This window comes from Hesperophylax consimilis, chromosome 22 (genome assembly GCF_061612785.1).
Source record: "Hesperophylax consimilis isolate HC1 chromosome 22, BYU_Hcon_1.0, whole genome shotgun sequence".
In the NCBI taxonomy this organism is placed as follows: domain Eukaryota; kingdom Metazoa; phylum Arthropoda; class Insecta; order Trichoptera; family Limnephilidae; genus Hesperophylax; species Hesperophylax consimilis.
Window position 1 is genome coordinate 8,651,819 of NC_142857.1, and position 14,580 is coordinate 8,666,398.

The 14,580-nt window shown below is 36.0% G+C and overlaps 1 protein-coding gene across 1 annotated transcript in view; it reads right to left on the reverse strand.

The window, feature by feature from the left end:
• SppL (signal peptide peptidase-like protein) overlaps positions 1-14,580 on the reverse strand; it is a 64,204-nt gene that overhangs the window by 47,124 nt on the left and 2,500 nt on the right. Inside the window, exons 2-3 of the mRNA XM_089645501.1 lie at positions 5,964-6,101; positions 4,073-4,221 (exon numbers count right to left, since the gene is read on the reverse strand). Of these exons, the coding sequence (XP_089501627.1) occupies positions 4,073-4,221; positions 5,964-6,034 (220 nt within the window). The 5' untranslated portion in view covers positions 6,035-6,101. The remainder of the gene's footprint in view (positions 1-4,072; positions 4,222-5,963; positions 6,102-14,580) is intronic.

Below are 14,580 nucleotides of genomic sequence, written 5' to 3' on the forward strand. Positions count from 1 at the left end.
TAGAAGGATGGAGCAATCCAACCTTCTATGGAAAGGAATTAGAACCCTCTGACACGGTTAAGTACCTCGGAGTCATCATAGATGCCAAACTGAGCTGGAAAAACCAGGTGGAAACTGTAGGCAGAAAGGCCTGTGCTCTGATGTGGGCAACTAGGCGAATCTGCGGCAGAACGTGGGGTCTCAAACCTAAAATGATGCAATGGCTTTACACAGCCGTTGTAAAACCAAGGATCATGCACGCAGCCCTGGTCTGGTGGAGGAGAACAACACTGAAAACAGTGATGGTCACACTCAATCACATACAGGGACTTGCATGCAGAAGCATCACAGGAGCCATGAGAACCACTCCAATACTAGCCATGGGAGTGCTGCTGAACCTACCCCCACTAAACATAGAAATAGAGGGGGCGGCGATGGCGGCAGCCTACAGGTTACATTGCAATGGCCAATGGAGAGGAGAGTTGCCCAGAAACAGTCACACGGAGATAGGAATAAGACTGAGGGCAATTAGTCCGACGGCTGGGATGAAGCAGGACGGCAAACAAGCCGAATACTTCTTCGGACAGCTGTTTAAAGTGACGTACCCCACAAGGGAGGAATGGGACACGGTCCCAGGTCCAAACTCCAAACAGGAACTAATCTGGTTCACAGACGGGTCCAAGATGGAGGAAGGAACAGGGGCCGGGGTCTGTCTACAGGGATCTAAGAGGGAACTCAGTATACCTCTAGGAATGCACTGCACTGTGTTTCAAGCTGAGATGAAAGCCATCTTAGCCTGCGCACAGGAGAATATGAGTATCGGGTACAGAAATAAGAACATAAACATATGTTCGGATAGCCAGGCGGCCTTAATGGCACTGGAAAGTAACCGATGCGACTCCAGACTGGTGATGGAATGCAGGACTATCCTAATAGAACTGGCGACCATCAATAAAGTAACCCTGCTCTGGGTACCAGGACATAAAGGTATTGAGGGCAACGAGCGGGCTGACGAACTAGCAAGGAAAGGGGCGAAAGCACCACTTGTGGGATCTGAGCCGGCTGTAGGAGTAGCAGCTTGCCACACCAAACTACATATCAAGAGGTGGGTCAAATCCCAACACTGGAAGGAATGGAAGAAGGCACCCGGAATGAGGCAATCTAAAGTAGTCATAAACGGACCGGACCCTAACCGAACCAGGCAACTACTCGATATGGACAGAAACTCACTGAGGGAACTGGTAGGACTATTAACGGGACACTGCCATCTCAGGAGACACATGCAACTGTTGGGAGTGGAAAACACCAACATCTGTAGGAAATGTGAAGAGGAGGAAGAGACTCCAATTCACCTATGGTGCCAATGTCCCGCTCTGCTGGGAATAAGGCTCAGATACCTGGGAAGACACAGTGTGGAACCAGAAGACATCGCCACATATCCAATGACAGCCCTGGTGAACTTCATAAAAGGGACCGGGTTACTGGCAAGGGAATGAGGTAAAATGGGAGATAGTACAATGGGCCTATGGCCTAAGTGCTCGCGGGGAACGTAAGCAAACCGCCTCCGACTATAAAAAAAAAAAAAAAAAATATACCTTTCTTAAACTGTTGCTAAAAAACGCTTTCGTGCAAAACACTTTCTGCCGAAACTCCGTTGGCGATCGTTGCTATAAAACGCTTTCACTGCTGACGTTTTATTTTTTTTCTAATTTATTACATTATTTATTTATTTATTTATTTTTTCATGTTCTCCATGAAACAGTTATACACCAATATATCATGGAGAAGATTACAAATTAAAAGGTTTACACATGCAGTTTTACTATTTTGTCACATGCGTTATAAGATAGTTACTGAATTGTCTGTAGGTGACATTGAAAATGTCGATGGCTAATGCAGAATCGTTAAGCAGTTGAGTCACTCTGTTTATTGGCTTGTTCTGATAGGCAGAAGTCCTCGCTTTCGGAGCATATAAGAGTGCATGGGATCTCCCTCGAGTATAATTGTTAGGGACATAAAAGTTAACTTCTTTCAACATAGGCGGAATATGTATTATTATGTATTAACAGGCTTTTACATGTGAAAATGAGGAATACATATAGTAGATAGTAAAAGAATTTCTGCACTGAAATTGATCCTGACTTCTAGTATCACGTAATGGAATCCGAAAGCTTATCAATGCAAGCAATTAGAATTTTATATAGAAAGCGCCCCTGAGGTGATATCTCACAAAAGCGGCGCTATACAAATTGTCCAATAAATAAATAAATAAAACTAGCTGACGTGTACCCAGCGTTGCTCGACTTTTCTCTACTTTCTATAAATATATATAAACCTTCCCGAAGACTCTCTAAATGATAGTAAAAACCCTATCAAAATCCGTTGCGTAGTTTAGAAGAACTAAGCGTACAAACAGACAGACGCGGATAACGACTTTATTTTATACTATTTAGAGACACCAAGTCAGTAAAAATCCTTCAGTCTGACAATAGGAGCACATTCAGATCATTTAAACAGTTTCGAGTAATCATTTGTTTTGAGAAACCGAAACGGTTTAGGTAATTTTGAAAAATATGCTGAAACGCCCACCTCTAATTTTTTTTTTTATAGTGAATACCTCACAAGAGTCCCAACTGCTCCCGTCTGGAGCCAGTGAGACTATGGCATCCCCAATTGGGGGATGTTGTGAGGCTGAAGGTAAGTGGGGAAGGGAAAGAGGAAGGTGGGGAAGTACCTGGCTATTCAGATCTAGTCACTAAACATGGCTAAAGCCATTTGGAGCAACGTTTCAATTCTGAATGGTGGTCTTACACCAGGGCGATACTGGTAGTATGCACAGTTTAGGCGCCTTTGTTTCTACCTACGCACCAAGAACGTAACTTTAATTGTCTCTGCCGGTTTGATAGGTCATGCAGTTTGATTGTAGCTCCGCGGCAGTCAGCACGCTTCCAGGCCATATATCCCTTTGATTGTGTAATCTATGGCAGACCATGAAAATTAATGCTCTACTATTAACTGTAATAGCCATTCATTGTTGCATCTCTTCAAAGTCGATCACAATGTCATAAGAATAGGTTGAGATAATATGTCATGTTTCTGTGGATTGTTTGCAGTCTATTATTATTTACAGATGTACTTTAGAGATAAAAAGCTAATTAAGAAATTCACAATTTTACAAGGAAAATTATGCTAACCATAAATTATTATTACTATACTTATAAATAGTAATCTGAATATGTAATCTTTCGAAGTTGTGTCTAATAATATACTGAGACGAAATATGTTATCCTTTACCTACGTGCTGTTAATATAAAATGTTATAATATTATGTTATAACTAATCAAACTCTATTTTAGCAACTAACAACTAAAATTTTTGCTTGATTTTCCCAGTAGCATAACAGCGTGCTCTTAAGACCTTTTTTTTTACAAATTACTTATTTAGCACTGTTTTTCAAATTTAATAGATTGCCCACCGTCATGCCAGCAGGACCTTGAGTACTTCCATAAGGACACAACTTTTTTTTTTTTTTATGGCTCCGTTATCCTACGTAGCATAAGGTTGAACTTTAAACTAAAATAAAGAACATTTCATACTGCATGGAAAACAGTCGTCCGATGGACCTTTAGTCGGTACGAGGGCAGGGCGTGCACACTTCCCCAACACGTTTGATGCGGCGGGAACACACAAGGTCTCAATACTGCTGGAAGGACCAGGAAATATTTCCATACAAATCACGTACTGCCAGTAGGACTCGCGGTAGTCTTCCGGCAGGACATTTTGCAATAAAAAAATAACTTCCAGCAGGACGTACCATCCTTTCATTAAGGGACGACATTATATCAAATAATAATTCTCCGATATCCTAAAATTGTGACAATTCTCTAACATTATTTAAAATTACAGTCAGGGAAAAAAATAATGTAAAAATAGCAGGCTCAATCGAATTTCTGATTATTCCTAGTCTATTTTCATACATTTTACATATTTTGATAGTCAGTCAGTTAACCGTGGATTTCAAGCAAGTTTTTTCCATTCTGATTTAACCTCAGGGGTTTGTTTTTATGAAGAAGAATAAGATAGGGTGACTCACTGTTGGGCGGATGGGGCGGAGCGGGGTTCCCCAGCAGGCCGGCCGCCTCGCGCTCCTTGTCCTGCCGCTCCTTGGCCTCGCGCTCCATGTTCAGGGAACGGAAGCTGCCGTATACTATCAGTAGCATGGATATGAGGAAGGTGGACACCCTGGAACAAACAAGTGATTTCACACGTTGTTAACATTTAAAACACTACAATAAAAGATATAAATTTGTTTTAGACCACTTTAATTTTAATTGTACTCTACCGGTTTCGGAAGCACCCTTCCTTAGTCAAGAGAATATTAAAACTAACCTATGATACAAAATATTGACAGATATATACACAAAAAATATAATTTAGGTGTTTGAGTGGGAGGTTAACAAAGAAGGATGGTTAATTGGGGGAATTCCAGCAGTAACAGAGCGATTTACTGGAAATATATCTAGAATGGGACTAAACGATAAATTAATTTGGTTTTTCAATATACTAGCGTTATTATTTATGGATTTTTTGATTTCAAGAGCTTCTAAGTTATATACTTTTCCAATGTATATGACCAATTTTTGTGTATATATCTGTCAATATTTTGTATCATAGGTTAGTTTTAATATTCTCCTGACAAAGGAAGGGTGCTTCCGAAACCGGTAGAGTACAATTAAAATTAAAGTGTTCTAAAACAAATTTATATCTTTTATTGTAAATTATGAAGAGCCACAAAGTAAATGCTTATTACAAATATTTAAAACACTGGCTGTTTATATATATTTCATATATGTGGTTTTAGTGAAACGATGTATCGAGACAATTAACCCTTCAAGCCTCGGAAGGACACTACTAGCTACAAACATCATATTCTCTGAAGGACAGATCTGGCCGGGGCGTCCATTTGTTGACAGTTTTTTATATATTAATATTTTTTTATTGTATAAAGAGCATAAAAAGTAAAGTGGAAGTTTACTTACTAATTCCCTGCACAAAAGAAATGTGTTTACTATATATTGAATTTTTTCAAAATTATGTTTCAAGTCAAAATGTTACAGTATGATTTTTTTGTTAACATTTTCATGTTTGATATTAAAATTTTATTATTTGGAAATATCTATATTTATTTCTAACACAAAAATTTTCTTTTTTTTAAAATGTGAAACCGCACAAGAGTCCCAATTGCTCCCAACCGTCTGGAGCCAGTGAAACTATGGCACTCCCAATTGGGGTGTGTTGTGAGGCTGAAAGTAGCAGGGACGGAAGGAGATGGGGAAGACTGGTCACCAAACATGGCCAAAGCTATTTCAAGCACTGAGAGTATCTTCCACTCTATAATATATAATTTTATCTAGTTTCGAAAATGGTAGGTATTTGATTTTACGACAGTTTCAAAAATCAGAAATATATTGCACATATAAACATTTAAAAGCCTGAAGGGTTAATCAACCTAGTAGTTCTTCCCAGGGGCATCAGCATTGGTAAGTTAGTTCTGCACCTGTGAAGAATCAGAAGCGTTGACGGCCTCACATGAAATTATCTGTTCATGTTCTCCATAAAGCGATTATTCACCGATATATTACGGAGAAGATCACAAATGCGAAACCCCTCATAGAACTAAGGCTGCAGATACCCAACATTCCCGAGATAACTGCTTTTGGAAATAGCCATGGCTAAAAACCAAATTCTCATGTAGAGATATATTTTTTAAATATAATTTAAACTAAGAAATCTTTTAAATTTTCTCGACCATTAGTACATAGACAGGCCCCCATACCTGTTATCTACTTTTGAAAAATGCTACGAACTAAGCTAAAGTAACGCAGCCTCATGATTGCAAGGTTGGTCAACTCCTTTGAATTGTGTATGACAAAAGTCAACATCATGGTGGTTGATAGAAGGTAAGGAGCATGGGGGAGACTCACCTTGAAGAGTCCATGATTGAATACGCCCACTGGTATTCCCTGTACTCAATGTTACCCGGGGGCTGAGACATGGCGACCGGGGCTGGATTCACTGGCTGCCCTCACGAGGAGAGCACTTCCCTATGTGGACGCCAATTCCTGTAGCAAACATCAAATAAAAACATTAATATTTCATGATAAAAAAGAACAGTAACAAGATAACACAAAATTTATGGCGTGGAAAAAACTGATTCCAATGTTACACAGTTTTGTAGTTATGACTGAATAAATATGATGGTGGTGAGGAATGACGCCCAACACAATAGATTTAAAGATATAGGAATCGTGAATTCTGATTGGCCACTTTCGATAACTAAATTAAAGATACAGGAATCATAAAATTAAAGATACCGGAATCATGAAATTAAAGAAACAGAAGTCATGAAATGAAAGATAAGAGGAATCATGAAATTAAAGTTACAGGAATCATGAAATTAAAGATAGAGGAATTGAGAAATTAAAGATATAGGAATCATGAAATTAAAGATACAGGAATCACGAAATTAAAGATGGAGGAATCATGAATTTTGATTGACCCCCCATTCGACAAATTAATTAAAGATTAAGGAATCATGAAATTATACATAGAGGAATCAAGAAATTAAAGATACAGGAATCATGAAATTATAGATAGAGGAATCAAGAAATTAAAGATACAGTAATCATTAATTTTGATTGACCTCCATTCGACAGCTAAATTAAAGAAACAGGAATCATGAATTCTGATTATTATTGGGCGTACTTGAGATTTGTACAAGGTATGCAGCTGGTCACTAATGAAGAATCTGCTTGCTCTGTACAAGAAGACCAGTTCTTGGAAGCTAGATTTACTAGGGCTTCTATGGAGCCCTAATGCTTGAGTCGGTCTGTTATAATTACTCTAAAGGACTTTATTGGGGAGGGTGCTTATTAATAATAATAATAATTGAACAATTTTTATAGCACCGCTTTTGTGAGTTATCACCTCAGGGGCGCTTTACAGTTGATGCAAGTATTACAAAAAATATAAATATCCATCAAATGTCGTTTAATAAAAATGCATGTAATATCATATTGGCATTCTGCGGTGAATATGGATATAATAAAACTATGTTTTCAAAATGACATAATATTTGCGTAAATAATATAACCTAATCAGTGAAAGCAGAACTTTCCAGTGCATAGCTGTTAAAGTAGGGTATTGCCTCATAAACGCACAACAATTAATACACAAGATTACATATATTATAATTGTATTATGTAACTTTAAATACACAATAAACAAATTATGCTAAACAACCAATGCATAACTTTGCATTCAAATTAGTCTAAAAATTCTACAAGAACTTATATTCTTTAAATTTAAAGTAAATCAAATTTGCTAAAACAATGTTAAGTATTATGTATTAAGTTCAGCAAGTATTTTAATTTTTATTATTGACATTTGATTCCGCATTCGAGGCCATTATATATATTAACTATCTGACGTGTACTCGGAGTTGCTGGGGGTTATCCTTAGGAGATAGACATATACCATCGTGAGACTTTTCTGTAGGCCTTTTCAAGATATAAAATTCCGTAGTACACACAGACATAGGAATTAATAGACGAGAAGATAATGGCGAGGGGTAAAATCAACTGTTGAAGAACGAAGGGAGTGAAGCTGACTGTGATTCGTCAATAAATCAATCTGACAGTAAATAGGCATCTCGCATTATAATATCACCATTTACTTCTTAAAAGTAAAATCTGCTTTTGAATGAATAGACATTTTTACATGGGAGCGCAAATTACTCGCCACTTTATGAACAAATTTGCGAAGTCCAAATTCGGCAAAAAAATTCGGTTTCATTTTCAGAGTCGAATATTTCGTTTAAGTATTTAGTTAAGACACTTTTATAAATGTTCATAATTTACTTCCCAGCAACCAACCAGCATTGTGTTTCGCGTCCAGACGTTTCTCGATGTGATAGTAACAACTGATCTATATTATACGATGTGAATATGCTTAAAATAAAGTAAAATAATGCTTATATATGGAATGTAATACGACAATTGGGTTTATTCTCTTTTTCACATCTATTTTTACAAGTTTTCATAGCACAAGTCAACATTCTGCCGTGTTATTTCGTAAAATGAACCGATGATGCCTCGACCATAGTTCGCACAAGAATTATGACGTCACGTTTTCAAATTTCACTTGAGGCCATACGCGAACACAGCCGGCTCCAATGGAACCGGTATGGGGAGTGGGGATAATACGCTTTTAATCACTTAGGGCAGGTCTACTAATATTCATATGTCTATGGTAGTACATTATTTTGATGTACATATTTTTTCTCTACTTTTTATACATGTATTATATATGTATATAAACCTTCCGGAAGAAATTATCTAAATGATAGTGAAAACCCTATCAAAATCCGTTGCATACTTTACAAGAGCTAAGTGCACAAATAGATAGATACAGATAGCGACTTCATTTTATACTATTTAGAGATAATATTATGTATTAACTAGTTAATTCTATTTAGCAAAATGAAAAATATGTGTCTAGATTTATTTTTGACAGTTGAATTAAATTTCCAAAATATCATTATCATAGGGATGATGTCTAAGGAACTAAAAAGAAAAATAAATTACAATAACGAGATACACGGACACGGGGCGAGAAATTCTAAGCAAATTAGATTGCCAACAAGAAAAAAAACAAGCACCCAAAAATCTCTGATGTACCAAGCCGTTCAACTCTATAACAAAATCCCAAAGGAAATTGCTGTGATAGAAAATATTAATAAGTTCAAAAATGAATTAAGAAAATATGTCTATCTCAATTATTAATGTTTTTTTTTTGTGACTTTATTGAAATATTTAAAGAAAGATTATGTTTGCCAAACAATGTACATTTTTATATGTTTATAAAACTATTAGCACACACGAAGATGTGAGCTAACTTAAGATAAATAAATAAATAAAAATTAATTTATTTTTCTGAAGTTTCAAAATTTTATAAACGTTATGCATTTATTAACATTAATTTAATTTGAAATTAGGTTTTTGTCTTGTCATATGTTGTCATCTTTCCAACAGCAAATATATTTTACCTATTATATATAATTAGCGTTAACTCCTCAGGCCTTAGGCACATTCTTTCAGAAGGTCGGAGTGTTTCCACTTTGTAATAAAATCCAAATAAATGTAATATTTCTGAATATCTAGAAATTGAAAACTGTTTTTGAAATATGATAAAATACACTTTCAAATTTTATTGGTAGAAATAAACATGTTTTAATATAATTTAAATGGTTCAATACGTTTTTTGTAACTAAAATTACTGATATCCAAAAAATATATAAAAACGCATCTATTTTATTAGATAAACATATTAAAAACCTTACTGTCACCTCAATTTTTTGTTGTTTCATATAAAAATAATTGTCTACTTGTCTAGTCTCTGTTTTATTTTAAATTGTGGTCGAAACCTTTGGTTTCATAAAGGTGCACATATTAATTCTACTGTGGTTAATTTCTACATTTTAATACAAAGTGTGGTGTTTTTTTCTAACACCGTTCAGATAATTTTTTTTCACCGCAACAGTAAGGGAGCTTAAAGTTCAAGGGGGATTTTCTGCTTTTAGAGTACACATTAACAATAATCATACAGTTTTTAAAAGTTGTGCATTCATTCAAATTAATCCAAAAATAGTACAGAAATAATGCTGTGGCTGCCATCTAGAGGACTCTATTAAAATTGAAGTATTGGACGAAGAGTCAAATGTTATCTAAGTTTTTCTAAATTGGGATTTTTTTTATTTTTATTTTTTTATAGTGAATACCTCACAAGAGTCCCAACTGCTCCCGTCTGGAGCCAGTGAGACTATGGCATCCCCAATTGGGGGATGTTGTGAGGCTGAAGGTAAGTGGGGAAGGGAAAGAGGAAGGTGGGGAAGTACCTGGCTATTCAGATCTAGTCACTAAACACGGCTAAAGCCATTTGGAGCAACGTTTCAATTCTGAATGGTGGTCTTACACCAGGGCGATACTGGTAGTATCTTCCACTCTGGAACGTGCCGCAAATATACTATATATTATTTTAATTAATTAATTGTGAAAATAACACAAATCAATCAAATAAAATTTATTTGCGCACGCCGGGTTCGAACCCGCGACCTTCGGAATGGCAGTCCAATGCGTTACCACTGGACTATGCCGGCCGTCAAACATTATCGAGTTATTCAGCCTACTTGGTTCAAAGTTACGTCATACAAATGATAACTCCAATACAAATATAGCAATGTATTTTGTAAAACCACAATGGTGTAATCTTATCAGAGATGTTAAAGGACATTAGTTTGGGGTTCCCATGTAAATAACTGATATACAAGACCCCCTCTGTGTCCTGCACTCCGGTTATATGTTTCATCGCAGCAATTAAAAATAAAGATTTCCGTAGCATTAATCCTCGAACCGCTGCCACATCCACTGAAGAGATTAACCGATACAAGTGAGTTGTGGAAGTGTCCTTGGACACAAAGTAAACACAATATTTCTTAGAGTCATTTAGAGTAAACAAGTGTTTTGCTCGTGTTTCTCTCATGTATCAATTTTTTTAAATTTGGGAGGTGGGATTAGGGACCGCCGCCCCGGGAACCATTTATTGGATAACCTCTGCCATAGGTCACCCCAAGTGGTTCGCTATGTTTGGTGACTTAGCAGGAGTGCCCGGGTGTATGAGGTGAGGTTTGTCCGGGACTTGGTGGCGGATGCTTCAGCCCACCGACTGCGTGGCGAGTTTGATTAGGAGAAACTAGTTGAGGAAGAGCTTTTGACCTCTCCAGCAGGACTCTCGAAACATTGCCCTGCACGGCGGTGGGAGGGATGGATTCACTCTTGGACGCACCCACCCCCAGACTCCTACCCAGCCCTCATACCTGATTAATTCCGCTAGTTCCTAACTCTTTAGGTGCGTTTATCGTTTTGTCATAGTTTATGTGAAGTGTAAATAAAATTCACAGAAAAATCAAGTACAGATATTTTAAGATTTTTTTTACGGTACAATCACCTCTAAATGCAGAATAAAATGCTTTTTTGTAAGTTCTTTCGGTGCTATTAAAAATATCTGCTACTTCTGCATATTGGTTACCTAACCTGTGTGCGTGGTTTAAGGGAGTGTATGAAAGAATTGGTATTGACATTATGTTGTTGTGAAAAATATTTTTGGTTCGTGTGACTTTATTAGGAACATGAAATGAAATCAATTGCAATAATATCGACTACCATAATACGGACATGTGTCTAGTGTGGTAGTCGAAAAGCATGTAAAAAACTGTATTCAAATATATTTTATGAATAAAGAAATTTATTATTTATTTAATTTAAGGGATTTAATGATTTTGAAAAGAAAAATGACATCAGATATTAATTTTCATTGGACAGTTGATTTAGTTGATAATTTCAATAGGAGTATTCAATTTATAATTTATAGGTTGAAGGTAGTGGGGGGAAAGGAGATGGGGAAGAGGAAAGTGGGGAGGTACGTGGACTATTCAGATCTAATTTGGGATGCGGGTTTGGGTACGGCAGCCTCGGGAACCAACACCTCTACCATAGGTCACCCCGAGTGGTTTGCTACGTTTGGTAATTTAGCAGACGTGCCCGGGTTGGGAGAGGTGTGTTCAGAATGCGCCCGCCCACCACCTGCATGGTGTGCCAGATCGGGAGAGGCTGGTTTGGGGAGACTCCTTGACCTCTCCAACTAGTCTCTGACCCATCACCTTGCGCCGCAACTGCACATACTGATCCCTAGATTCCTACCCATCCCTCATACCTTTTTCCTTCCCGGAACTTCCTTTCATTAAAAAGTCCTTCCACACACACTAAAGATGACGTAAGCCCTGAGGGAAATTATTTTCCTCAGGGCCCCACACAGGAGGAAAAAGTAAAAAAAAAATAAGTCTTAAAAATTTGTGAAAACATACCTCCAACATAGTCTCAACTGCTCCCAAACATCTGGAGCCAGTGAGACTATGGCATCTCCAATTGGAGTATGTTGTGAGGCTGAAGGTGGTGGAGAGGGGAAGGAGATGGGGTAGAGAAGGTTGGGAAGTACCTGGCTATCCAGATCTGGTCACCAAACACGGTTAAAGCCATTTAAAGCAACGTTTCAATTCTGAATGTTGGTCTTACACCAGGGCGATACTGAGAGTATCTTCCACTCTGGAAAATGCCGTAAATATACTACATATTATTTTAAATGAGTAATCTGTGAAATAGCAAAACTTAATCACATAAAATTTACTTGCGTCTGTCAGGAATCGAACACGCGACATCCAGCTAAATAGTCGAGAGCCTTACCCCTCGACCACGGAGGCCGATAATGATTTTTACAAACAATATTAATGCCCAGTATCAAAAAAAATTCAAAGTAGATATCGGCTAAGGAAATTATCAATGTGGAAATAAAATTAGTGAACCAAGGCAATCTCCGTCACTTTTTTTGTAATCTCAAACGTGCCACCTTGAATTATTTATAGTAAGGTAACATAAATAAATATCATTACTCAATTTAGACGGCCGGTTCATTTTAAATCATTTAGCTGATTAATTTATGTCACAGCCTTGGTAAAAAGTTAGATAGATTTTCCTTGATTCTGACAAAAAAAAAATAGTATAATAGTAGTCAGTAACATCGAAAATAAATATGTAGTTAATTATCTAACTAATCATTGTGTAATATGTAGTTAATTATCTAACTAATCATTGTGTAATATGTAGTTAATCATCTAACTAATCATTGTGTAATATGTGGTTAGTCATCTAACTAATCATTGTGTAATATGTGGTTAGTCATCTAACTAATCATTGTGTAATATGTAGTTAATTATCTAACTAATCATTGTGTAATTATTATTATAAGTTGCTTTTAATCTTCATTCTCCGATAAGTTACAAGTTACTTTTAATCTTTATTTTCCGATAAGTTACAAGTTACTTTTAATCTTCATTCTCCGATAAGTTACAAGTTACTTTTAATCTTCATTCTCCGATAAGTTACAAGTTACTTTTAATCTTCATTCTCCGATAAGTTACAAGTTACTTTTAATCTTCATTCTCCGATTAGTTACAAATTACTTTTAATCTTTATTCTCAGAAAAGTTACAAGTTACTTTTAATCTTCATTCTCCGATAAGTAACAAGTTACTTTTAATATTCATTCTCCGATAAGTTACAAGTTACTTTTAATCTTCATTCTCCGATAAGTAACAAGTTACTTTTAATATTCATTCTCCGATAAGTTACAAGTTACTTTTAATCTTCATTCGCCAATCAACAGATCGACTAAACTGCTTTTGATTCAGCATTGAGCATCGAAATTTTCAACGTCACTTACAGACATTTCAGCAACTATGTCACAAAATAGTAAAACTACTCCCATGACCTTTTATACTTACATGTACCTCAAATTTGATACGTATATTGATATATAGCCGTTTTATGGAGAACATGAATAAATAAATGAATAGAAAACCAATAAAAAATAATTGAATTGTTATTTTTAAGACAAGGTTTTATGCATATAACAAAGGATAACAAATAATTATAAGCAATAATTAGTCGCCTGAAATATCAATACAAATTGAAAATATCTCAAAAGTTGAATTAGTTGGCGGGTTGGAAATAAGCCGACATAGCTCAGTGGTTTCAGATCACCTGATCGGACATCAGAAGGCACGGGTTCAATTCCTGTTGGCGGCATTTATTTTTACTCGGGAGATATTTTCAATTTGTATTGATATTTCAGGCGACTAATTATTGCTTATAATTATTTGTTAATTGAATTGTTATTTTCCTTCTTATGTCTCTCTTACTGATTGATTTTGTAATAATAATAATATTTGGGTAATTTATATAGCGCCGTTTTCGTGAGAAATCACCTCAAGGGCGCTGTACAAATATATGTATTAAATATGTAGTTAACAGTAGAACTACTGACTTAAAACTAGTGACTTACGTCTGAGACTTATATCTAGAGGCTTACGACTAAGGCCTATAGTTGGTAAAGTTACTGAATTCCGTCTCATGTTTAACACACTTCATGCGGGTGAAAACAAGGGTCCCATTCGAGAAAATGGATTTTGTTTTAAACAGTTATATCTTTGAAAATAAAATATATTTTAATTAATTTTTAGTACTCACCACACCCCAACTATAAAATTATTTTCCAAAATCAAAGCCTACTTTTGTAATACGACTCCATAAACTGAAGTTTAAGTCAGTGTTGGGCCGTTTAGTGATGTTTTATAAGTAAAAAATGAATATTATTACATTACATTACAATTTTTTTTTCTTTCATTTTTACACAATTACAAAAAAAGTTAAAAATTCGACGCGATAAGTGCAGGGATGTATTACCCGTTTTACGGGTTTAAATATAATTTTCTTTTGATAAAATATTCTCCCACGCAAAAGACAAGAATTTGAAGATGGGGAAGAATTGGTTCACATTTTTAAATACATATACACGTAGTTGGGACCCGCACAAAAAAATTGATATAAAATCATCTGACAGCAATGCTTTTTCCGCCATTCAAATAGGACCC